A 25,723-nucleotide genomic window follows, 5' to 3' on the forward strand; every position below is an offset into this window, starting at 1 on the left:
TGCATGTCTGGTGATGTCCTTAGCCTTTCTGTGCAGTAAAGAATAGAAACAGCCCCTGTCTCTGGATTCTCCAGCACCGCTCTTGAAACTGAGAGGAGGAATTAGACCTATTCTGTCTGTGTTAAAGCTGGCACTCTTCAAACCAATTTCAAAGTAGCAGCATTAGGTTGAACCTCTTGCCTTTCTGATTCCAAAACCCATGGCCTCCACTGCATTTGCTCTGAGGGAGGAGGGAACGTGACGGTGGAATCAGGAGGGAGTTATCCTCTGAACTAAGCAAAGCACTAAGACCTGGAAGATGAATTTTTGGTTCCGTTCTGCCTATTGGCACTCTCGTTGACCCCCTTAGGCAAGTGGGTGAGTGAAGCGCATAACGTTACGAAACGGGTCTCTGTTATAAGGCATGACTAATAAAATCGATTGTGAAACATTCAGAAAATGTGAAGGGCTTTGTACTGTTAAGTCACGAGGTAGATTCAGAATAACAACTCGGAGTGTGATTTACAGTCTTGAAATGATCTGCCAAAGGACTTCAGGGAGTAATAGAAAGTATGTGTTATTTCACTTTATTCAGTACAACTGTGTCTGGTGTTTTATTTGAAGTTCTTCTTTCCCCTTTAACCTTGTCTAAGGTTCCTGGACATCAGTCAGTTTTTATGAACGAACCCAGACTGTCAGACTTCAAACAGGTCCTGTTACGGGAGGGGATTCAAGCTGAATTTGTAGGAGGCGTACTGGTTTGCAACAATCAAGTGGCGGTCCGTAGAGTAAGTGTGTCTTCTAATAAGGGGTGAATTGAACAAATGCGTCTGATGCTTTGTCATTTTGAATTCTGTAATGCTTGATTGGTAATTTCACTAACTGGAGATCAATAATTTATATTCATCATGATGACCTTGAAGACTTATAAAAGTGACTCAGAGAGATGATATAAAATTTTGCTGTAAATTTGTATTATTTGAATCCTCTGACATTTATATGTGTATGTAAAATTCATGACATGAATATTTTATCCATATTCTGTGAGTCAGAGCAATCCGTTTCTGCACCAATCATAAAGGAATCTAGTCAATCTATTTTGGTTATTATGTCTGCGTGTCAATGGATAGAAAATGTACTAAAGCACTTGCTTTTTTCTTTCTTGGTTTCTAGACGGAAACTGGACGCATTGGATTAGAAGGCTGCCTCTGTCAAGATTTTTACAGGATAAGAGACCTTTTATATGAACAGTATGCCATTGTGTAAAGGACATGATGTCAAGAAGTATCTGTTTGACCTTTCTAAGAAAAAAGGCTTCTTATTCTAAGCTTTTGCTTTTTTGTTTCGTAACACACAAAGCAAATTGCCAGAAAAACTTAACATGCATTAGATTTTTTAAAGATGTAAATAGAGACCATTTTGCTAATGCTCAAATGAGCATTCTGTCTTTTGGCTTTCAGAGTGATAGAGATCCTAACAAGTGTGCAGGCCCGAGTGTTGAAGGTGATGGTTTCCTTTGCAGACCCCTTATTCTAGAAGGGCTTTTTACTTGAAACAAACAATGCAACTTAGCAAACCAGTACATGGCCTTAGAGAAACGTGTTTGCATGAGGTCTTGCAAACTGTTTCTTACATTTTCTGAATGAAAAGTGAGATTTAGAAAAGTTGTGCTATTAAAAAATAACTGATAAAACAGTTTTTTGAGGCCTATTTAAAAAACAAAAAGCAAAGAGTATATGCTATAACTCTTCCTTTGAATTCTAATATGCAGTTGTCTCCACGTGGAGCATATCTATTCCATGCCTGTATTTCCCAGTGACTCAGTCTAGTGTGAGGTGGTACGCATTTGGTTCAGAAGCCGATTTTCATTTCTCCCATTTCTTGTTTTATTAAGATCGTGTTGTTCAATTTGAATTATAACATCATCGTTTGGATAGACATAATTCAGAAGAACTTGATGTGTTACAGTCTTAAGGGTTCTGCATACGTTTTAGACACATCTTAACCATCAGCTAGCTTACTGTATTGGGAAGTGTTTAGTGCTCTGTTTTTAAGGAAACAAATGTTGAACCTCACATTTTTTTTTATAAGGTAACAGTATAATTTAATTAAAAGGTGTAAATGTTTTCATCTCTTAGGCTTGCTCATCTCCTAACGCTGCCAAAGCACTGGTTGGATTTTATACACATTACTACAAAAATAACGCTCAAGTGTGATAAGGTCGTCCTTTCCATGATCACGTCTCTCTTGGGGCTAGCAGCCCTGATACAATGTAAACCATTTGTGTTTAAGAGTAAAAACTGAATATATGCAATTTTCATTGAACTTAAAAATGAAAAGTCTCGTCGTCCTGTTGTAATCTGTTGCTGGAATTTATGGCAGACCTAGACGTTTATTTCTCAAGTGTTTAAGCCCTCCTCTCTACACTTAGAATTCTTAGAAATCTCAGTCTTCTTTTTTAACTTATGGAACTATGTATAGTACAAGTCAGTGACGTGAGAGTAGAATTATTACTTCATTCTATTTCAAATGCTTACAAAGCTTTTATTGTGGATTATGGCGCTAATGCAAAGTTTACAGCCTCCCGACTCTGGAAACCAGATGGACAAAACAATGTTACAAAAGGTAAAGATAACTAGTATGTTTTCTTTGTAGGGCTTTGAAAAAATTTCACTTAAACTCTTATTACTGAATAGCATAAGCCTAGAATCGTATTTATGTTCCACGAGAGAGAAAGTGTGGATTTGTTTCATGGCTTAAAGCATCTGGTCATACATATTACAGTGCAATATCAATATTGAAAAACCGTTTCCTCCCTAGCCTTGGGAATTAGACTTTAAAACACTGCTTGAAGATGCCGTGCTAACTCATCTGCAGGAGCAATACTCTCACCTGTTTCTAGATGACAATGTTACTAAAATTTCTAAAACGGAGACGTTTGTTCAGCCTCACTTAAGAAAAATAGAAACTTACAAAAGGACTGAGAGGTAATCATGAGCTGAAACGCACTTCCAGATCTTTATTGTTTAAAAGCAAAATAAATAAAGGTGGGCCGTCAGTTGATATCTGTAAATAATTTGGCTAAGAAGCAATTTCTTTGTAGTAGTTGTTGCAGTGGGATTAGAAATGTCAAATATCATTGCAAACTTTTCTATACTTTCATAAACCAGTAGGCGGTTTGAAACAGAAGTGAGGAAATGAATTTTCTAAGGAGAGGCATTTACCTTGCTTTAAAAAATTAAGATATCATTCACGTACCATAAAATTCACTCCTTTATAGTGTACACTTCTTTGGTTTTTAGTATATTTACAGAGTTGCGCAACCATTACCACTATCTGATTCCAGAACATTTTCATCACCCCAAAAAGAGACTATACCCGTTTGCAGTCATTTCTCAGTCTCCCTTCTCCCCAGCCCCAGGCAACCATTAATCTATTTTCTGTCTCCATGAATTTGCCTATTCTGGATGTTTCATAAAAGTGGAATGATACAATATATGGCCTTTTATGTCTGACTTCTTTCACTTAGCATTATATTTTCAAGGTTCATTGATGTTGTAGCATTTATCAGTATCCTTTCTCTCTCCCTCTTTTTTTTTTTTTTTTTTTTTTTTTTTCCTGAGGAAGATTGGCCCTGAGCTAACATCTGTTGCCAATCTTCCTCTTTTGTTGCTTGAGGAAGATTCACCCTGAGCTAACATCTGTGCCAGTCTTCTTCCACTTTGTATGTGGGTCACTGCCACAGGATGGCTGCTGGTGAGTGGTGTAGGTCTGCCCCTGGGATCCAAACCCATGAACCTGGGCTGCCAGATTGGAGCATGCATGGAACTTTAACCACTCGGCTACGGGGCTGGCTCCTCAGTATCCTTTTAATGTCTGAATGGTATTCCATTCTGTGGATATACCACATTTTGTTTATCCATTCATCAGTTGATGGACATTTGGGTTGTTTCCACTTTTTGGCCATTGTGAATAATGCTGCTATCAATATGCCTGTACAAGTTTTTTGTATAGACATGTGTTTTCAGTTTTCTTGGGTATGTACCTAAGAGTAGAATTGCTGTATCATGTGATAACTCTGTAACCTTTTGAGACACTACCAGACTGTTTTCCAGAGTGGCTGCACCATTTTACATTCCCGCTGGCAGTGTGTGAGGATTCCACTTTCTCCATGTCCTTGACAACACTTGTTACTCACTATCTTTCCTTTTTTAGCCACCTAGTGTGTGTGAAGAGTATCTCACTGTAGTTTTGATTTGCATTTCCCTAATGACTAATGATGTTGAGCATCCTTTCTGTACTTATTGGCCATTTGTACATCTTCTTTGGAGAAATGTCTGTAGAGATCCTTTCCCTATTTTTTATTTGGTTTATTTATCTTTTTATTGTTGAATTATAAGAGTTTTTCATATAGTCTGGAGACTAAACCCTTATCAGATACATGATGTGCAAATATTTTCTCCCATTCTGTGTTTTTTTTTCGTTTTTTTCATTTTCTTGATAGTGTCCTTTGAAGCACGAAAGTTTTTAGTTTCGATCAAGTCTATCTGTTTTTTCCTTTGGTTCCATGCAATATTGGTGTCATATCTTAGAAACCATTGCTTTATCCAAGGTCACAAAGATTTATACCTATATTTTCCTTAAGAGTTTTATAGTGTTAGCTCTTATACTTTTCTTTGATCTATTTTGAGTTAATTTTTGTATGTGGTGTGAAGTAGGGGTCCAATTTCATTCTTTTGCATATGGAAGTCTAGTTGTCCCAGCTCATTTGATGAAAAGACTATTTCCTGATCAAATTTTCTTGCCACCTGTGTTGAAAATCAGTTGTCCCTAAATGTATGCGTTTGTTCTTGGACTCTTAATTCTATTTCATTGATCTATATATCTGTCCTTATGCCAGTACCACATTGTCTTGATTACTGTAGCTTTGTATTAAGTTTTGAAACCAGCAAATGTGAGTCCTTCAACTTTGTTCTCTTGCAAGATTGTTTTGGCTGTTCTGGTTCCCTTGCATTTGCATGTGAATTTTAGAATCAGCTCATCCATTTCTGCAAGAAAAAAGCCATAGGAATAAGAAAAGTAGTTGAAATTTGTAGCTTAAAATCTTAGGATGTTATGACTGAGAGAGACTGTAGAATTCATCCAGTTCAACCCACTTCTTTTAGTATTGAGTGAATGGGCCTATGGGAGGGAAGGGATCTGCTTGAGGACCACTCACAGAGGTGGAATTGGCACCAGCCTTACAGAGTCCACTCATTCAGTTCTAGAGTAAGTGTGTTGAACAAGATGAATTCTCCAGTCCCTCTCAGCCAGAACAGTCTGAGATTTGGAGTTGTAAATTTCAATTCCTTTTTTTCCTGCTCTGCTGTGCTGTGTCAGTTCCTTAGTTTGCATTCAGTTTGCTTAGGAATGAAACGCTCAGTTTATCTGCTCTGAGAACAGCACTTGGCAATTGGTCGTTGCTTAGGACAATAGCATGCTGAGAGATTGATGTCCGTTCTGTGTGACGACCAGCAAAGGTAGGGGAGAAAGGGTCAATGTCCCCTTCTGCACTTTTCTTTGGTTTTAAGTTCTAGAGTTTTATCACAAAGTCCTTTAAATATGAATGAACTGATTACCGCTTAAGTGAAAGGACGTAAATAGTAGTTCGTAATTCAGTGATTGACTGTTTGTTTTAGTGGTGGTTGTTCCCTGCCACCCCCAACCCCCTTTTTAATTCACCATTCGATAGCTGTAGAATGACCGTGTAGGTAAAGATGCCACGGGAGCTAGAGGAGGAGCATTCAGATCTGCCTGCCTGGGCGTGGATCAAGGAAGGGGTATTTTTCTTCTTTTGCCTTTCTCTCACTTTAACCGCCTCAAGTGTGTTTATGAGAAAAGACCAAAAATTGCCAAAATAATTGAAAACCCAGGGCTTTGCTGGAATTGAGGTATCTCTGCTTCTCTCTCCTTTTCCTCTCCCCCCGCCACCACACACACTTGGACACGTTCCATTTTTTGTTGCTTTTCATTCGTTACTCAGGGCCATTTCATTTTAGTTCTTAAAGGTAAAATGTGATTTCAAGGAGCCAAATAGGAGTTTGGAGAGTTTTAACCCTCTCTTCACCGTGGCTGAAGAGGACGAAAGGTGTGTTTGCTTCTCGTCAGACTTGATGGGTTCCACGGAGCCGGCTCAGATTCTTGACCTTGAAGGGTAATCTCAGCTGGAGAGTACACAGTGGAGTCGTAGGACTTCCACATCATTTTCTGAGGTTTTGTTGATTTTAATATTCAATATCCAATTTATTGGATGTATTTCCTTTTTTCCCCCTTGACACAATTGTTATTTTTTTTAAAAAGACGCTACTAATTGTACATTCAAAACTATGAAGTCCTTCAAGCAGAACTCTGCAGGAAGCTGTTTTTATTCCGAGGGTGCTGCCGCTGTCCTTGTTTTAAGTATTTTTGGAGCTGTCATTTCTCTTCAGATTCACTTACCAAGCTTATGAGAAATGTAAATTATTTTAGAAAGACGTTGTGGTCTTGGCCAAGCTAACGTTACCACCTGACTCTAAATGACAAAGAAGATTAAAAAAATCCTCTTCTACGGACAGACATTTGCTACCGTAGGAGATTTTTTTATATTAAGAAATTATCTATTTATTACCAAACTATAATTAAAATAAAAATAGTAGTATATAGCAGAAATCATAAAGATGCTCTAATTTTCAACATCACCCATAGCTCATAGTTCAGGTTAAATTTCATATTTAAATATCAAAGGACATAAGTCTCTAATGAGATTAGGTAAATCCTTTATCAGCTACGAGAAAAAAAATTTACCCTAAATGCGTACAGGATTCAAATTCTCAAGATTTTCAATATTTCATATATGTGATTTTTTCAAGGAGACAGACTACTGCAGAAAGAAAGAAGTATATTTAGTGAGGACAATTTAGAACATTGTGCATTTTTAACTATTAAGCAGCATTTTATATCTATGTTATTGCCCATTAAAAGCTTCTTTTGAGGCTAGCCTGGTGACACAGCGGGTTAAGTTCACCCTCTTTGCTACGGTGGCCTGGGGTTTGCCAGTTCAGATCCCAGGCGTGGACCTATGCAGTCCACACACCACTTGTCAAGCCATGCTGTGGCAGGCATCCCACATATAAAACAGAAGAAGATGGGCACAGATGTTGGCTCAGGGCCAATCTTCCTCAGCCAAAAAAAAAAAAACCCACTGCTTTCACATTTATTTCAGCTATTCTTTTGAATAGTTATACCTGAGATAAGGAAACCATTAAGCAGAGATTTTTATAGTAGTATAAAAACCAGTGTAATAAATTCCTAATAGCTGAAAGACCACTTGTATGTATCTTATTTTTTTAACTTATTTTGAAATTTTTTTTTTTTTGAGGAAGGTTAGCCCTGAGCTAACATCTGCTGCCAAGCCTCCTCTTTTTGCTGAGGAAGACTGGCCCCGAGCCAACATCCATGCCCATCTTCCTCTACTTTGTATGTGGGACGCCTACCACAGCATGGCTTGATAATCGGTGCCATGTCTGCACCTGGGATCTGAACCGGGGAACCCCGGCTCAGGCCACCGAAGCGGAATGTGCGAACTTAACCACTGCACCCCCAGGCCAACCCCTGAAATAATTTTAAACTGACAGAAAAGTTACAAGAATAGTTTAAAAGATCCTGTATCTTTCCCCTAGATTCCCGTTGTTCACATTTTACCGTATTTACCTTATCACTCTATATATACACGAATTACTTTTTAAACTATTTGATGCTAAGTTGCACTTCTGAGTCCCATTAGCCCTAAATGCTTTTGTGTGTAATTTTTAAAAACAAGGGCTCTCCTGCATAACTACAGTACTTCCATCAAAATCAGGAAAGTAACATTGAAAAAATTCTACCATTTAATCCACAAACCCCATTCAAATGTTACCAATTACTCCACAAATGTCCTTATAGTAACGCTTTCCTTTTGGGTCCAGGATCCAGTCCAGGATGATGCGTACATTTATTTATGTTTTTTCTTCAGTCTTCCTCAATCTGGAGCACTTACTCACTTTTTCCTCGTTTTCTTATGACCTTGCCATTTTTGAAGAGTGCCAGCCAGTTCCTTTGTAGAAAGACCTTTACTTTGGGTTTGTCTGGTGTTTCCTCCTGATTAGGTTGAGGTTATGGATTTTTGACAGGAATATCAGAGAAGTGATGCTGTGTTCTCTGCCTTGTATCTGGAGGCACATAGTATCAATTTTTCCCATTACTGGTGATGTTAATTTTTAACAGTTGGTTATATCTACAAGTTTTCTCCATGGTGAAGTTAATATAAGTATTTTGTACTTACTAATTAATGAGGAATAAATATTATGTGGGGAGCTACTTAGAGACTATATCAATATCCTGTTGTTTATAAATTTTTATCCTCTAGTTTTAGCGTCCTTTGATGATTCGTATCTGAATCAGTTATTGCCAAATGGTGATTTTCTAATTATACTTTTGCATCTACATTTAGTTGGCATCTAGGGTGAGCACTTTCTCTTCTCCCCCATTTATTTATTTATTCATTATTTCTGTCAGTCTGAAACACGGATTCTGTTTTGTAATCTGCAAACTGTCATGATTGATTTTGTTGCTCCAGTTGTCCCAGATTTGAGTAGTGGGAGCTCTTGCAGGCTGGCTTCTGTGTTATTTTCACATGTCCTCAAGTTCTTTTCTTTTTTTTTTTAAATTGTAAAAAAACACATAACATTAAATTTACCGTCTGAACCATTTTTAAGTGTGTATTCAGTAGTGTTAAGTATATTCACGTTGTTGTGCAACAGATCTCTAGGACTTTTTCATCTCATAATACTGAAACTCTATACCCACTAAACACTGATCCCCCCCCTTCCGCCCAGCCATCAGTAACCACCTTTCTGCTTTCTGTTTCTGTGATTTTCACTGCTTTAGATCATGAGTGGAATCATCCAGTATTTGTCCTTTTGTGACTGGCTTATTTCACTTAGCATAATGTCCTCGAGTTTCATCCATGTAGCACGTGACAGGATTTTCTTCCTTTCTAAGGCTGCATAATATTTCGTTGTGTGGCTGTACACATGTTCTTTATCCATTCACCTGGCGATGGACATTTGGGTTGCTCCCACCACTTTGGTATTGTGAGTCAGTCTGCAATGGAACACGGGCGTGCAAATCTCTCTTTGAGATCCTGATTTCAATTCTTTTGGATATATATCCAGTGGGATTGCTGGGTCATATGGTAATTCCTTTTTAAATTTTTCAAGGAACTTCCAACTGTTTTCCACAATGGCTGCACATCCGCATGGTTCTTTGAGCACTTCCTTACTTCCAGGCACCACATGGTGTTCCAGGTTCCATCTTGTATTTTCCCTACCCCAGTCCTGGGATCAGCCATTGCTCCAAAGAGTCCTGTTTCCTGGGTGGAGAACGGCATGTAGAACCAAGATCTGGGTGCCAGGTTGTGCTCATCGCCACTGTACTGTCACTGCTACTAGGTCCTCTCAGCGGACAATTAGGAAATACATACATCTATGCTTGTTTCCTCATCCATCCATCTATATATATATTAAAAACCACAAGTCCACATCAATCTCCAATTTCACTTCTGTTCCACAAGGTTTCTTCTAGTCTTCCCACTTTCTATATTTGTACCTCCTTTACTCTATAGTAAAAAACGGGGCTCCCATAATCCTTGATACATTCACTTATTTGTTCATTTCCCCTGTAATTAACCAGTCTCCTGACCCTGGGGCTGGCTGCTTTGCTCCAAGCCCCTGCACATGGCTGCTGCATGGACTGAATTTCCCCCCATTCCCCAATCCATGGCCGCACCTGCCAGTGGAACCCCATGGTAGGTATTTTAAAGAAAGCACCTTTGGCTCAGGTGGCAGTGCCACAACAGACATTCCATTCCGATTTACATGGTTGGTCTAGCCATGGTGAAAAGCCCAGATGCCCCAAGTTTCTGTTTTAAAGGGGACTGTGTAGTCTTGGTTATTTTGTTACAATGTTTTCCTGTTACTTTCTGCTCTGTAGTTAAGCCAGACAAAGTAATGTTGGCTGTGGAGCGGGGTCAGTGGAGGAGGGCATGAAAAGGAAGGAGGTGGAAACACAGTCTCGGGGGGAGTAGCAGGTCTGGCAGAGCAGCGACCGCAGTCCAAATGCTTCTAAGCTAAAATACATCAGCAGTTAAAGATCTTAAGTTCTGCGTTAATGTTAGTTTATAACTGTCCTTGCGAAAACCCTTACCTGTCAGTTCATCATTTGGGTCATCCACCCCCTTAACTCTTAAGTTTAGGAATGTCAGGACCAAGTTCACTGCCTTGAGTGCTGAGGCGCTCTTTTATTAAACAGTCAGTTATTCTTCAATCTTAACAAGTTGGAGTGGGAGGAATAATATGCCCCTGGACAAATGATTCTTTTGTAGGCTCGGGATGGAGTCCAGTTACGTAACAAATGTGGGAACCTGTCATTATTAGAACTTACTCCTACCTGTGGGAAACTGGAGGCTATGACCATAATTATTTCCTTTTTAGAGAGTTGGTTCCCCTAATGGGAATAATTGCTGAAGTCCCTTTTTACTAAAAAATAACTGAGCCCCTCACACTAGTAGCTGACCGTGAGTGTTTTCTGTGTAGCAGATACCGTGCCAAGGACTTTACATGCATTGTCTCGTTTAATTGTAATGATCGTGGGCAGGAAAAGCCCTGTTAGTACCCCATTTTACTGATGAGGAAACTGAAGCTTATGGTGTGTCATTAGTCCTCCCGTTCTCATTTATAATAGACATTGCAGCGTATACTTACGTTGGTTTTGATATATTATCAGTTAGAGTTCTTTAGTTTTGAGCAAAAGAAACTGTGTCTGGCTAACTTAGGAGAAAAGGGAATTTATTGGGACCATAACCCCAGGTAGCTCTGGGGATCCAGGCAGCAGGCTCAACGGTCTTTCAAGACCACTAAGGGAATGAATCAGCTACAATTTGGGTCCCTCAACACACAGAGTCATGAGGGAAACCCCTCATTGGCCTGGCTTTTGTTATATGCTGACTCTGTGGCTCGAGAGATGGGCTCCTTGATTGTCAGTCTTACCAAGATTAGACACAGATGGGGGCCTTCACCACAAGAATTTGGGGGGCTTTTACCACAAAGTAGAAGAGTGGATACCAGGGGTGAAAACAACAACAACAAATATCCACTGTGTAGAAGATGTGCGAAGAGCACAGGCTCTGGAGTCGCGGGCTTCAGATGCCGAGGCCAGTTACTTTCTATCTTAGCACTTCAAATATCTGGGGATGGTACCACTTCTGAGGGTCGCACAAGGATTCAGTGACAGGAACCATGCAAAGCACTTGGAATGTCTGGACACAGGAAGCACTCAATGCATATTAACAATTATTTAGTGCTGCTTTCACATATGTCACCTTATTTACTCTTTATTACAACCCTAAAGGCTAGGTATCACCTCCATTTTTCACATATAGAAACTGGCACTGTGGGTCTGAGTGACTTACTCAAAGTCACACAGCTTATCAATAGTGAAGCAGGTTCTTTTACCACTTGACCTACAAAAAGGTGCTCTAATATTTATCCTTTTAGCTTCCAGACAATCCTTTAAAGTAACTTCTAATGTATTACTCAGTTTCCTCTAATAACAGTAGAATTTAGACCATATGCCCTAATGTAGATCTAAGACGTTTTTATCTTTAGACCCTTTCTAAGACATTTAAGTGCGGTAAACTTTCTGGTTTGGTCAAAGTGACAACGCATTAATCGAGAGACACTGAATCTTTTCCCATCATTAGTGCTGATTTTAGTCTCCATAGAATTACAGAAAACAGGCATCCCTTGGTCAAAAATGGGGAAATCCACAGGCTGCACGAGAATCTTGGAACATGTTTATCCAGGGATGCTTATATATGGATTCCCAAAAGCCATCTAACACCTTCCCATAAAATCTTCATGGGTAAGAGGGACAGATGGGGATTGGGTTAGGATTTAGTCAAGCGGGTTTCCAACCCTTCCAAAGCTATTCCCAAAAGCTCCTTGATGGCTATGTGTGAGTCTGAATTAGCAGGCTCTGTCCTCATCTTACCTTATTTGACAGTTTTATAAATTTCCTGGTTGAGGATATTGGTGACAAGTTAAGAAAATTTGCAAATGACCTTCCACTGGAAGAAGTAGCTCTTGTATGAGAAGACGGAATTGGTACCTACAGAGATCTGACAGTTTGCTCAATGGTTTGGACAATGGGTGAAATCTAAGAAAGTGAAATTTCACCTGTCTTTTTAAACCAATGGCATAAACATAATGGAGGAAAAAAGCATAGAATTCTAAGTTTAAGAAAAAGCATTTTATTGGACTATAAACTGAGTGTACAGATGGCTACCAAAAAAGGTAATGACTTAGGGCCATATTACTAATAGACTGATGGACTCTCTAATTACTAATGGATTGGTTAAAATAAAGATGGTGATGGTCCTCCTTCATTCTACTGGTTAGTTCTTGCTTAAAGCCCTTCATTCAGTAAACATGTTTCTCCCTCTTCCTCCCTCCCTTTTTTACTTTCTCCTCTAATGAGTAATAAATATATATTTTAGAAAATTTAGAGGGTATAGAAAAAAAGAAACAGGAAAAAGTGCTATACAAAGGTAGTACTTTTATCATTTTGTTCTATTTCCATCTTTTTTCAATGAAATGTTTATGTAATTGATATGTGTACAATTTTTCACTGTGCCTTTAGAGAAAATTTTCCCATGTTTATAAACATCTTTTAGTGGCTACAAATAATCCATCACATGGCTGTATCATTATTTATTTAGCACTTCCCAATTGTTGGATAGTTTCCAATTTTTCTCTGTAATCTGGAATGCAGACAGATTTATTCATAAAGTCATGCATCCTAATGATATAATACGAGCACATAATTGCAAATTGCCTAAATACCGCTTTTTAAGGACATTAACATCTGAGTTAAGTCCAAAAGAGAGTAACCAGCTTGTTGAATGACCTGGAAACCACAGCAAACAGGAACTAAAGATATAGGTTGGAGTATTCAGTAGGTCTCATTTTTGGAAAAGAGGGTACCTTACAAGGAAATGAGCTAAGGATCACTAAAAGCATCCAAGGAGCTGACTGTCAGGTACGTGGCAGTGTTCTTCAGGCTCCCATCAGGGACCTGGCTCTGTGTACTCAAGGTGCAGTAATCTTCTTTCTTTGGAGAAGAGGCGTTAATTCTTCAACATTCAACAACTGAATGAAAGCATCAGTGATCTACTGTTCCAAGAATTTGCTTCCAATGCCAGCATCTTAGATGTGAATTATCTGTTTATTTTTCCTTCTGTTGCTGCCGTTGTTGTTTGTGTGTGTGTGTGTGAGGAAGAGTGTCTCTGAGCTAACATCTGTGCCAATCTTCCTCTATTTTGTATGTGGCATGCTGCCCCAGCATGGCTTGATAAGCGGTGTGTAGGTCCACACCCAGGATCCAAACCCGCAAACCCTGGGCTGCCAAAGCAGAGTGCACGAACTTAACCGCTACAACACCAGGCTGGCCCCGTGTTTTTGTTTGTTTGTTTTTTAAAGAAGGTTTCTCTCTCAAAACTTGTCAGACCACATATGATCCTGACCATCTCGGGAGAGCCAGAACAAATTTTTTAAAAGATTTGTTAGAATTATCACTCTTCTCATTGCCTTATTGATAGTAATAATTAAAAATATGTTTCACAGTGGGAAGAAAGCAGAGCTACTGTGGCAACTGCACGAAACTCGCCCACAGACCTCAGCCTCCAGCAGCCGCCCCGGAGGCACCAGTGCTTAAGTCTCGGATGAGTTCTTCATTCCATGACTCTGGTTTCCTGAAAAGTGAGGCCAATATTAGTATATTTAGCTCTCAAACGCTCAGAAAGGATTAACTTCTATTGGCAATCCTATGGAAATCGATGAAGGACAACAGAAATGGATTGTTAATGACAGAGATTACACTCTTTAACATCCTAGGGCGGGAAAGGATCAGTGTTTCGCCTTAGTTGCTGACCCGGAATGAAGAGGACCGTTGCTGAACACATAGCACATGTCACACAGAGCTCTGCATTGCTTTTGTCTAACCCTCGTGGCAGCCTGTGCCAGACCTAACAGCTACCCTCCCTGTACAGATGAGGCAGTGAAAACTCAGGCTAAGGATTTCTCCAGGTGTCAATCACTAGTGAATAGGAGCTGTAGCCAGGATGCAAATCCAGATTTCTGAGTGTTCCAAAGTCCACGCTCTTGGACCAGGGTAGATCAAAGACTTCAAAAGAGTGACTACGACTGTAGACCTCTCCCAGTGTGGCAACAAATAGGCGTTCAGGGAAGAGAAGGGAATCCGTTGAAAGGATGGAAAGGATATGAAGACATTCATAGAAAAGGAAGACGAGTATTTCCTGTCTTTCAGAGAAGGAAACCCCTATGTGTCTCTATCCATTGGGTTGAAACTCCAGGATCTGTTTATTCCCAGGACTTCAACTTGCTTTCCTTGCCACGATTTCAAAATAGAAACAATGGTCGTTTTAGTTAAAGCTGGTGTTTAATCTGGAATCACGTGATGTTTCCCCTGTTCCAAATGTTCCTGCAGCCTGATGCTGCTTCACCTCTCCCACTTTGGCAGCATCTTTCTGCTGCTGATAGAGCTTCTCCAGACAGATTTAGCATTCTGAGACCTCCACCTTTGAAATAAAGTAGAGAAAGGACTGGTGTCAAGTGCAAGTTCAGAAACTAAGGAAAACCTGTGAACTCAGGAAGCAGAGATGTACAAAATTGTTAGTGGGTCTTCAGAGTTGCTGACCTCAACTTCTGTTCTATTTCCCTTTCTGACTGGGAAGGCACCAATAGCTAAGGAAGGTAGGGAGCTTGACATTTGGTTTTTCTGTCCTACAGGCGCTGGGCTGGGCTCTTTATTACTACATTCTTCGCAGTAGCAAACCTGATAACACAGAACATCCACGTACAGGGAGTAGTTGAGTCGATTATGATATATCCACACTGTGGAATATTTAGCACCTATTTTAAAAAATAATTTTGATTGATAGATTGATACTACATACTGACCTGGGAAGATGTTTGTTATATTAACATGCCAAAAAATAAGTTGCAGAGTAATATATAAGATATGATTACATTTTTGTGAAACCATGTATGCAAAAGACTGGGGGAAGATTTTAACCCTGAGGGAAGTTCTGCATTAAAGATGAAACTTTTCCCAGTTTTCAGTTCATGAATTTTACTAATTCTTTTCTGTTGCCTTAATGAGTACTTAGTCTGAAAGGACACTGTTGTGGATGTCACAGGAAAGTTCCCATCTCCGCTTTCCTCAGCAACCCTTAGTGCCAGTGTACAATGGAATTGCAGAAAGGGGAGGTGGTGGGGAGAGAGAGGAGGAGAGAGAAAGCAGGGAGGTAGCGAAGCTGCATGGAAGCGCTTCCCCCAGAGCATCACTGCCCCGGCTTTGCCTGCTCTCATTGCCTACCCTCGCAACCAATGGACCCTTGTCTTTGAAAACATCACGACACAGTCCAGTCTGTGCTCATCTCATTTCCAATGTGTGATTCCTTTCCCTTTTCAAATCCTAAGTCTGGATAAATTCTGATATTTAACACGGCTTCAGGTGAGATGTTGAAGAACAGGTACTCTTGGCTTGGCACTAGTATTTCGAATCTGGCCTCCAGCTTGGCCACCCAAAGTGGATGAAAAACACGATGAGTGAGAACAAATAAGCATCTCCATACAGAAAGAACACTGACTGGAGATCCGGAAGGCTTGATACTGCCACTTTCTATGGGACCTTGGCCAACTCTCTGGTCCTCTCGGACCCTCAGTTTATTCATCTGTAAAATGGAGCTGGGGTGGGGTTAGTCTGGATAATTTTTGAGATCCTTTTCTGCATTACGATTCTATCATCCAAGTCAAATAGATTATGCTGCTTGGGGCATGGCATTCTATATTTTAGATCCAAGACACTGGGGAGTAGGTAATAGAAACAAGAACAGGCAAACGAACGCCTTTCTGGGTCCCCACAGCTCTCATCCTCCACATGGCCCTCCCCTTCCTCATTACCATTATAACCCAGTGCATAGAAAACAAGTGTTACCTTAATCCAGTCCACTGCTCTCTGCCAAGGGAAAAACCGCTCGCATAATTTTAGCACTCGCAACCAAGATTCCTTTGTTGGATGGATTTACTATAGATCTCCTCAAACCTGAACTGGGGAAAATCTTTCTTGGACAAATGGCTGTCCCCTGGAGGTATCTTCATATTGAAGCCACATTTTGTTCCTAGTGGATTGATTTTATTAGTTGTTTTCAATGGTGGTAAACCTAAAGCCTTCGACCTAACATCTAACTTGAAAACGGTAATTAGTTGGAGTTATTAAAAACTTACCATCCTACAAGTTTTTGAAAACTCACTCAGGGCTTCAGAAAACATTAATTCCCCATTAAACTCTTTTTTTTCTGCAAAATAACCTAAGCAACTGAGATATTCCTTAGAAATAAGAGGTTTTATAAAGAGCGATGGAGGTGATAAATCTTTAATGCTCTGAATAATCTAACTCCCTATTGTCAGCCTGAAGCAGGTGACAGCATCTAAAGATGACACATCAAAATTTGAGGGAAATGAAATATATTAATTCATCTATATCTATAGATCTCCTAAGGAGATCTCTTCTCTATATAGAAAGAATGAGTATTCCAAAGAATGGAAAGAAAAATGTAAAAGAGAGGCTTTTTTATTGCGAGGAACTAGGCTAAGAAAGAGCCCCATTTGGAGAAATTATTTTCTAAAAAGTACACCGTAAAGCAACTGAAAGATGCTTTGATTAGAAAGATAACCCGAAGACCAATTCTTACCCTATGTAGTGCTTATGGAATTGCTCCCATCCACTCTGGAACAATCTGTGGCTTCTAGAATAATCTGTGATCAGAAAATTCAGAAATAGAAATGAGTAATGCCTGTCACTGTGCCTTCTCACTATCTATTGAATGTTAAACTTCAAGTCACCCCTCACGTGGGGCCAGTGCATGTCAGAACCGTTTATTGAAGGCTGACTCTATGCAGGGTCCTGGATTTCACTGGGGGAGAAAGGAAATACAGGACAGTCCCTGGCCTTGAATCGTTATGTTTCAGAACAAGGCACAGCAGCTCTTAAATGGATCAGAACTGTGTTGATTAGATAGTTGCCCAAAAGCAGGGTGATGGAGAGAAAGAGGGAAGGGGGCAGCATATTGAGCACCTCTACTGGCCGGGTAGCCAGGGTAGATAGGGGTCAAGCTCAGAAAGGAATGGAGGCTGGAGCCTGGAAGGCGTTCCCTTTGCCTCCCAGCAAGTCTAAAAGAAGAACAGGAGGAGGCTTGATCGTTGATTTACTGTGTCCTTGAGAATATATTCTTTCTAAATGAAAGGCGTGGTTTACAGGGGCGGTGGTGAGAGATTAGCTACCAATGGGAAGCACGGTAGGGTGGGGACAAGCTGGGATTTCTGACAAGTGTGAATTCAAAGCTCAAGAGCAGATGGGCTGAGTTCTGGTCAGTCCAACCATTTTAAGGCATGTCCGTGGATTCCTCTCCAACATGTGCAAACAGGCCTCGGGATTCTGGAGTCTGAGATCTGGCTATGGGACCCAGGCAATGCCTCTGTACTTCAGTTCTCTCAACTGAATTGTGAGAACGGTGAATGTAATAGACGCATAGAGTTTTTGCCTACCCAGTGACCATTCCCCCTTCTACTGGGAACAGCACTTGGTTTGCCTTCGAGAGCCTCCTCCCTTCCGGGCTCTCCCGTCATTAACTGGACGGGGAATGACTATACCGCAGCCACCGTGACGGGATCAGGTTTGGGACTGTGACCCAGGCCAGGCCAAAGAGACCCAGCCCCAAACTCTCATCGAAACACTGGTGGGAAAGGGCCTTGCTTTCCACTGGGCTGCTCGACTGGTAGCATCTAACCCAAGGCGTGGTGGTCATCTCTGCCTCCTTGCCACTTCCTGGGGGATGGGCTGCCTGAGAAAGAAGCCAACACACAAGACAGCAAAAGATGGAGACGGAGTGGGGGCAGAGAAAGCGAGCTGATGATGCTGTCTGAGGTCCTGTGGATTCACCCGTTGAACTTCTTATACGAATCAATGTATTCCGTTTTTTGGGTTGCTCATTTGTTTAAGCTAGTTTGAGCTGGTTTTTCTGAAACTTGAAATAGAAGAGTTCTGACTAGAGAGAGCCAACCCCATCGGACCGAACAGTTGTGAGAGCCACACAAATGTGTTAGTTTTTCATTTTTCCCTAAACCTAAGCTGCTCTGATCAGCAAGCTGGAGATAATACCCGCCCTGCTTGCCTCGCAGGGCCATCCTAGGGGGTCAGATAGGATGGACAGATGAGCCCTTTGAAGATCAAAGCACACACAGCTGTACCGCGCAATAATTTTTAGTCAACTGTTCTCTCAAATCAAGATTCTTTTGGGAGTTCTAAGCAGAGTGGAAATGTTGCAACATCAGAGATTTTGCTTAGTTTTGTTTTTTCTAGTTTCTCAAAATATTCAAATTTCTTTTCAAATTTTTTTCTTTTTCTTTTCTTGCAAGAGAAGCACTAACCAGGCATTAACCAGGCACTGTGGAGAGGAGAGCAAGCTGAGTCTAGATTTCTAAAGGTTTCCTAATGACAGGACATGGGGAGCTCCGTGAGGCCTCCGCTGGGCCCTCCTTGGCTGCTGCTCTCTCTCCTCTCCCTCCCTCCCTCCCTGCTCTTCCCACTCTGCTCTCCTGCCTCCATCTCTGTGAAGCTCGGACCTTCTCCTGCCGTGCTCAGCGGGGAGGACTCTCACGTTCAAAGGGGCGATGGAGGCAGACATCAGCTCAACAGTACCCACCTCAGTGACGTTGTGGCCAAGGCTTGCTCTGGCCTAAAAGCCATTCTGGCTTCTCCGAGGCAGAACTGGAGGATGTTAGCCTGTGGGCTCTGAAGCAAGACTCCAAGGTTAGCCTTGGACATTTCTGTGCCTCTTGCATAAATTCTCCATCTGTAAATTGGGAGTTGTAATATTATCTCCTGTATATTACTGTGAGAATTGAATGGGGTTGTAACTAGTAAACCACAAAGGACAATGTCTGGTGAATAAGTCCTCAATGAATGCTGACTATTCGTGTTATTTAAAATATCTGAATAATTCTGATTTTATCTATTTTGTGTGGATTATATAATTTACCGTTAGAGGTCAATTTAGTTATATCATTTCCACATCTTTGGGAAGGAACTCTGTTGCCCTTTAACAGTCCTATATATCATCCACGTCTACTGTTTCATTCATTCATTCATTCAACATTGAATTCTAACGGTCTCCTTGTAGGTGACAATTTGATTTCTTTCTCTGCTGTTGTTCCCTTTAAACCCAGTGGGAATCCAAAATCGACCTTTTCTCCTCAACTCCCTCCCTTCCCATGTGAATCATGGTATGTCAAGAATATTAGAGGTAGGGGCCGGCCCAGTGGCTCAGTGGTTGAGTGTGCACATTCCGCTTCGGCAGCCCGGGGTTCGCCGGCTCAGATCCTGGGCGCCGACACTGTTTGGCAGGTCGTGCTGTAGTAGGCGTCCCACATGTGAAGTGGAGGAGGATGGGCACGGATGTTAGCTCAGGGCTAATCTTCCTCAAAAAAAAAAAAAAGAATATTAGAGGTAGGTAGGTCTGACGGGTCATTTGGCCCAGCGCTCTCATCTCACAGGTGAGGAAAAGGAGGCCCAGAAAGGGAAGGTGGCTCGCCCAGGTCTCACAGTGAGTGACAGAGCAAGGACCCACTCAGATGTCTTCATTCCCACCCACCACCTGCCCATCCTCTGCAGAACTGGTGCAGCTGCTCAGAGGTCCTGGGAAGGGAAGGCGGGGAGCAGGGCGACACCCTCCCTAAGGCTGCGAGGGTGCCTTCTCAAGTGGCCTCTCTAGCTCGTAACTGAGTCTCCTCCTGTGGGTGCTCACTCTCAGCTAAAGGTGGCACCAGGCCTTTGCAGATGGCAGCTACAGATGAGCCACTGGTTGGAAGGCTGCCCTAATCCTGCTCTCTGCTGCTCTAATTCCCTGCAAATAATCTCCCCAGGCTGGCCTTAGCCTACTTACTCGGGGCTGGAAGGCACATGAGGTAAGCCACTTGCCTTAATAACAGAGTGGCCAGGCTCTGATCCCACAGCATGTCACTACCACAAACAACCCAGAAGGGTGAGTGCTAGGGCTCAAGTCCCAGGCCACACAGCTATGGGGTTTGAATTCTGACACCGCACGGCGCGCGGCGAAGCTCCGAAGCTCCGAAGCTCCGAAGCTCCGGCTGCTGCAGCTGCGGCTGCGGGAAGATTAGGCCCATGCTGTGAGGTGTTAATTATTTACGAGGCCTGCTCCTGCGCTCCTGGAGCCTGTCCGCCTTCCTGGGGCTGTGCTAATGAGTGAGCAGGCATTGCTGCAGCCCCTGAGGGGAATGTCTGTTTAGTTTCCCTGAAATGACAGGTGGAGCGGGCTTGCTCATCACCACCACTAAAGGCTTATTTGCAAACAAGCACTGCACAACCCGCCCCAGCTTGGCTCCCGCACACACTCACACGGGCCAGCTTGTGGGTAGGTGGGCCGTTGCTCCAGGTCTCCACATGGCACCTGGACACCCGCCGCAGAAGAGCTGACTCGATTTGTCAGAGGCTTGAGAGATCCATTCATTCAAGAAACACCAATAAAGCACCTACTATGTGCCAGGTCCTGTTGCAAGAGAGTCACAGAGGTTAGTTCTCACAGCAACCCTAGGAAGTACGTCCTATTACTGGCCCTATTTCCTCAGTTTATAGATGGGGAAACTGAGGCACAGAGAAATTAAGTTACTTGCCAAGTCACACAGTGAGCAGGTTGGCAGAGCGGGCATTTGAACCCACACCATCTGGCTCCAAAGCCCTCATGTTCTTAATGACTGTACATACAGTCACTCTTGAATGTTGCTCCCTGGGCAGCCCTGAGAGATGGCTCAGATGGAAATGCCTGTGCCCCGAAAGACACCAAGTGGAATATCAGCACCTGTAGTGCAAGGACAGAGGCGACACTGCCAAAGGAGAGTACAGATACAGCCCCCAGGACTTCAGAGAGAGAGGGAGATCATTTAATTTACTGATTCAGTTAATTTATTTTGCTTAGCTAAATTTGCACACTTGTCTGTTGCTTGTGTCCCCACACTAGAAAGTATGTTTCGTAAGAGCAGGAACTTTGTCTTGTCACCTGTTCTCCAGCACCTATAAAAGCACCTGGCAGGCAGTAGGTGCTGGATGCATATTTATTGTTTAATAAATGTGGTAAATGAAAGATGGCCATAAATTCTTCGTGAATTTTCCCCTTGAAAGGTGGTCTAATTCTCCTCACTTTGAATCCAGGCTTGCCTTAATGACTTGCTTGACCAATAGAATACAGCAGAGTGACGTTCTGGGACTTCTGAAGCTAAGTCATGAGAAGCATTACAGGTTCCACTGGGGTGTTTTGGGACTCCTACTCCTGGAACGCTCCTTCGCAGAACCTGGTTTTCTTGCTTTGAGCAGTCCCAGGCAGTTAGCTCCCAGCTGGCAGGCAGCATCCACTGCTGGCTACAAGAGTGAGGCAGATTTGGACATCCGGCCCAGATGAGCATTCAGATGACCACAGCGCCAGCCAACATGTGACCGCCGCCACACAGGAGACCCTACGTGAGAACCACCCCGCTGAGCTCAGTCAATCCTGAGAATCACGAGAGATGTGTGGGGGTGGTTGTGATGGAGAAGGGAGTGGAGGTGGCAGCATGCCCACCATAAAACAGCACGCACGTATGTTCTGGTCTCATTTGCGTAAAGTCGGGTATGTATGCGTGAGCCTGCATGAAAAGGGGCTTGAAAGATGGTTACCAAATTGCTAATGGTGGTTTTCTCAGGATGGTGACATCCAGGTGACCTTTGCTCTCTTCTTTATATTTAATGAATTGCTCAGGTTCTTTATAATGAGTATATATTATTTATATCATTACATATAATAAGCAAGGTTATTGAGGGTGGAGTGGGAGAAAAATAATAAACTCAGGTTTTACTACAACATAGTAGATGGCTTTGAAGGCTGTGACAGCTATTTTCCGAAGGTGGTAGAATTAAAAGGACTTAAATATTCGTCACTAGCCTTCTATTCAGATCCTGGCTCAGGTGAAGTTAAGGAATTTGCCCAACTTTGCAAGGCTGGTCTATCAGTTAGGGCTCCAATTGCAACAGAAACTAACTCTGGCTGATTTAAGCAGAAAAGAAACTTGTTAAAAGGTCATTGGGCATCTATTTATGATAAAAACTCTCAGCGAACTAAGAATAAATGGGAACTTCTTCACTCTAACAAAGAGCATCTGTGAAAACCCATAGCTAACATCATATTTAATGGTGAGAGACTGGACATTTTCCCCCAAAGACTGGGGAAAAGGTAAAGATGTCTGCTCTCATCACTCCTAGTCAACATCCTCGTCAGCACATGAGGCCAGAAAAAGAAAAAAGGCATAAGGATAGGGAAGAAATAAAACTGTAGGCAGTATGATTTTCTACAAAGGAAAAATCCCAAAGAATTTACAAAGATGCTGTCAGGTCTAGCAAGCAAGTTTACCAAAAGTGCAGGATATGAGATCAATATATTAAAATTTATTTATTTAATTATATCTTTATATACTAGCAATGCACAAATGGAAATGGAATTTTTTTTAAAGGGTACCATTTACAGTAGCACCAAAAACATGAAATCCTTTGGGACAAATAATATGCAAGATTTGTAAGCTGAAAACTATGAAATATTAATGAGAGACATCAAAGAAGACTTGAATAAAGGAGATACACTGTGCTCATGGATCAAAAGACTCAGCGTTGTCGAGATGCCAGCTCCCTAAATTCATCTCCAGATTCAACGCATTCTCAATCAAAATCACCGCAGGCTTCTTTGGAGAAATTGACAGGCTGATTCTAATAGTTATATGGAAAAGCAAAGGACCTAGATTGGCCAAAACAACTTTGATAAAGAACAATATTGTGGGACTCATACTACCTGATTTTGAGACCTACCGTATAGCTATATGAATCAGTACCATGTGATATTAGGGAAAGAATAGATGCATAGATCAAAAAACAAAGACAACACCCAGATATAGACCTACGCATAAAATTGATTTTCGACATAAGTGCCACAGCAATTCAATGGAGAGAGGATAATCTTTTCAACAAATGGTGCTGTTGGACACCTATATGCAAAAACAAAACAAAACAAAACCCCTCAATCCATACCATATACAAAAATTAATTGGAAATGGGCTATAGATCTAAATGTAAAAGCTAAAATTATAAAACTTCTAAAGAAAACAGAAGCAAGTCTTTGATATTTTGGGTTAGGCAAATATTTCTTAGGACACAAAAAACATGAATCATAAAAGAAAAAATGACAAAATGAACTTTATCCAAATTAATAACTTCTGCTCTTTGAAAGACACATATGAAAATAAAAGACAAGCCACAGACTGGGAGAAAATATTTGCAAAACACAAATCTGATAAAGGACTAGTAACCAGAATATATAAAGAACTCTCAAAACTCAATAGCAAGAAAATAAACAACCCAATAAAAATTAGCAAAAGATTTGAACAGACATTTCACCAAAGAAGATATATGAATGGTAATAATCACATGAAAAGATGCTCAGCAGCATTTATAATTAGGCAAATGGAAATTAAAACCATAATGAGATACCACCATACACCTATTAAAATGGCTCAAATTTTAAAAACCTGACAATATCGAATGCTGATGAGGAGGCAGAGCAACTGGAACTCTCATACACCACTGGTGGAAATGCCAATTTCGAAAACAATTTAGCACTTTCATTCAAAGTTATACATATGTTTACCACATGACTCAGCAATTCAACTCCTTCATATTTACCCAAAGGTAAACATGTCCACAGCAAAAACCTCTCTGTGAAAGTTTGTAGCAGCTTTATTCTTAATCACTCCAAACAGGAAGCAACCTAATGTCCATCAACTGGTGAATCAATTAACAAATTCTGGTGCATTCGTAAAATAGAATATGACTCAGCAGCAAAAAGGAACAAACTGCTTAGACATGGAACAACATGGGTGATTCTCAGAAGCGTTACGCTAAGTAAAAGAAACCAGACTCAAAAGGCAGCATACTGTCTGATTCTATCTATAGGACATTCTGGAAAAGGCCGGACTACAGGGAGGGAAATCAGGCCAGTCACTGCCAGGGTCTGGAGGTGGTGAGGGGATTGATCACAAAGGGACACAAGGAAACTTTTTGGTGTGAAGGAAATATTGTGTATCTTGATTGTGGGAGTGGTTATGCAACTGTATGATTTTGCCAAAATTCATAGAATTGTATAGTTTAAAAAAGGTGAATATCACTGCGTGTAAAATATATCACAGTACGAATGGCCCACAAGCATGTGGAAAGGTGCTCAACATCACTGATCATCAGGGAATCAAAACTACGATGAGACATCACCTCACACCTGTTAGAACGGCTATGCTCAAAAAGACAAGAGACGGCAGGTGCTGGTAAGGATGTGGAGGAAAGGGAACCCTTCTATAGAGTTGGAGGGAGAGTAAATTGGTGCGGCCACTATGGAAAACAGTATGGAGGTTCCTAAAAAATTAAAAATAGAACTACCATATGACCTAGTAATCCCACTTCTGGGTGTATATCCAAAGGAAATGAAATCAGTATCTGGAAAAGATATCTGCACTCCTGCGTTCATTGCAACATTATTCACAATAGCCAAGACACGGAAACAAGCTAAGTGTCCATCAATGGAAGAATGGATAATGAAAACGTGATATATATATATATATATAACATATATATATATACACATATATACACACATATGTATATAATTCAGTCGTAAAAAGGAAATCCTGCCATTTGTGACAACATAGATGGACCTTGAAGGCATTGTGCTAAGTGAAATAAATCGGACAGAGAAAGACAATTACTGTATGATTTCACTTATATGTGGAATCTAAAAACATCAAACTCATAGGAACAGAGAGTAGGATGGTGGTTGCCAGGGCCTGGGGGTGGGGGAAATGGGTGTTGGTCAAAGGGTGCAAACTTCCAGGTGGAAGATGAATAATCCTGGGGATCTGACGTACAGCATGGTGACTATAATTAACAACACTGTATTGTGTACTTGAAAGTTGCTACAAGAGTAAAGCTTTAGTGTTCTCACCATAACAACAACAACAACAACAACAAAATGGTAACGATGTGAGGCGAGGGATGTAACTAACCTCACTGTGCTAAACATATTGCGATAGGACGTGTATCAAATCGTCACATTGTATACCGGAAACAATGATATATAATTGTATCTCAATTATACAATGATACATAATTATATCTCAAATCTGGAAAAAAATAGACCCCAATAAATCCGGAAAAAAAACAAAGTGGAGGGTCATTGGAAGGACCAGAGAACTTAGTTCTGAGACTACAGGGCCGTGAGAGATTCCCAGAGTCATACTGGACGTCGGGCTTAGCCAGCATCAGTGAGTGTCCAGTCAGGAAAACAGAAAGCGCCCCAGGTTTTCAAGGAGAGAGGGACTGAATCCATTGACTGAATTCATGGAAAACACGGGACCTGGGTCATGTGTCTGTGCCTTAGCAGCAAGGGGCGTGGGAACGGGGAGCATCT

At 41.3% G+C, this 25,723-nt stretch overlaps 1 protein-coding gene and 1 long non-coding RNA gene across 5 annotated transcripts in view; both read left to right on the top strand.

Moving 5' to 3' along the window:
• Positions 1–3,430, top strand: part of CPSF2 (cleavage and polyadenylation specific factor 2) — a 35,810-nt gene extending 32,380 nt beyond the window's left edge. For 3 of the 4 annotated variants that reach the window (XM_001497084.7, XM_023627712.2, XM_023627713.2), the window contains 2 exons: positions 633–767; positions 1,153–3,052. In XM_001497084.7, coding sequence (XP_001497134.1) covers positions 633–767; positions 1,153–1,245 — 228 coding nt within the window. In that variant the 3' untranslated portion in view covers positions 1,246–3,052. 4 annotated transcript variants of the gene reach the window in all.
• Positions 3,431–3,601: 171 nt separating this feature from the next.
• LOC138920627 (uncharacterized) lies at positions 3,602–15,232 on the top strand. The gene is made up of 2 exons (XR_011432111.1): positions 3,602–3,735; positions 13,716–15,232. It is a non-coding gene; the product is annotated as an uncharacterized lncRNA (long non-coding RNA).
• Positions 15,233–25,723: the final 10,491 nt, after the last annotated feature.

Source organism: Equus caballus, chromosome 24 (assembly GCF_041296265.1).
Source record: "Equus caballus isolate H_3958 breed thoroughbred chromosome 24, TB-T2T, whole genome shotgun sequence".
In the NCBI taxonomy this organism is placed as follows: domain Eukaryota; kingdom Metazoa; phylum Chordata; class Mammalia; order Perissodactyla; family Equidae; genus Equus; species Equus caballus.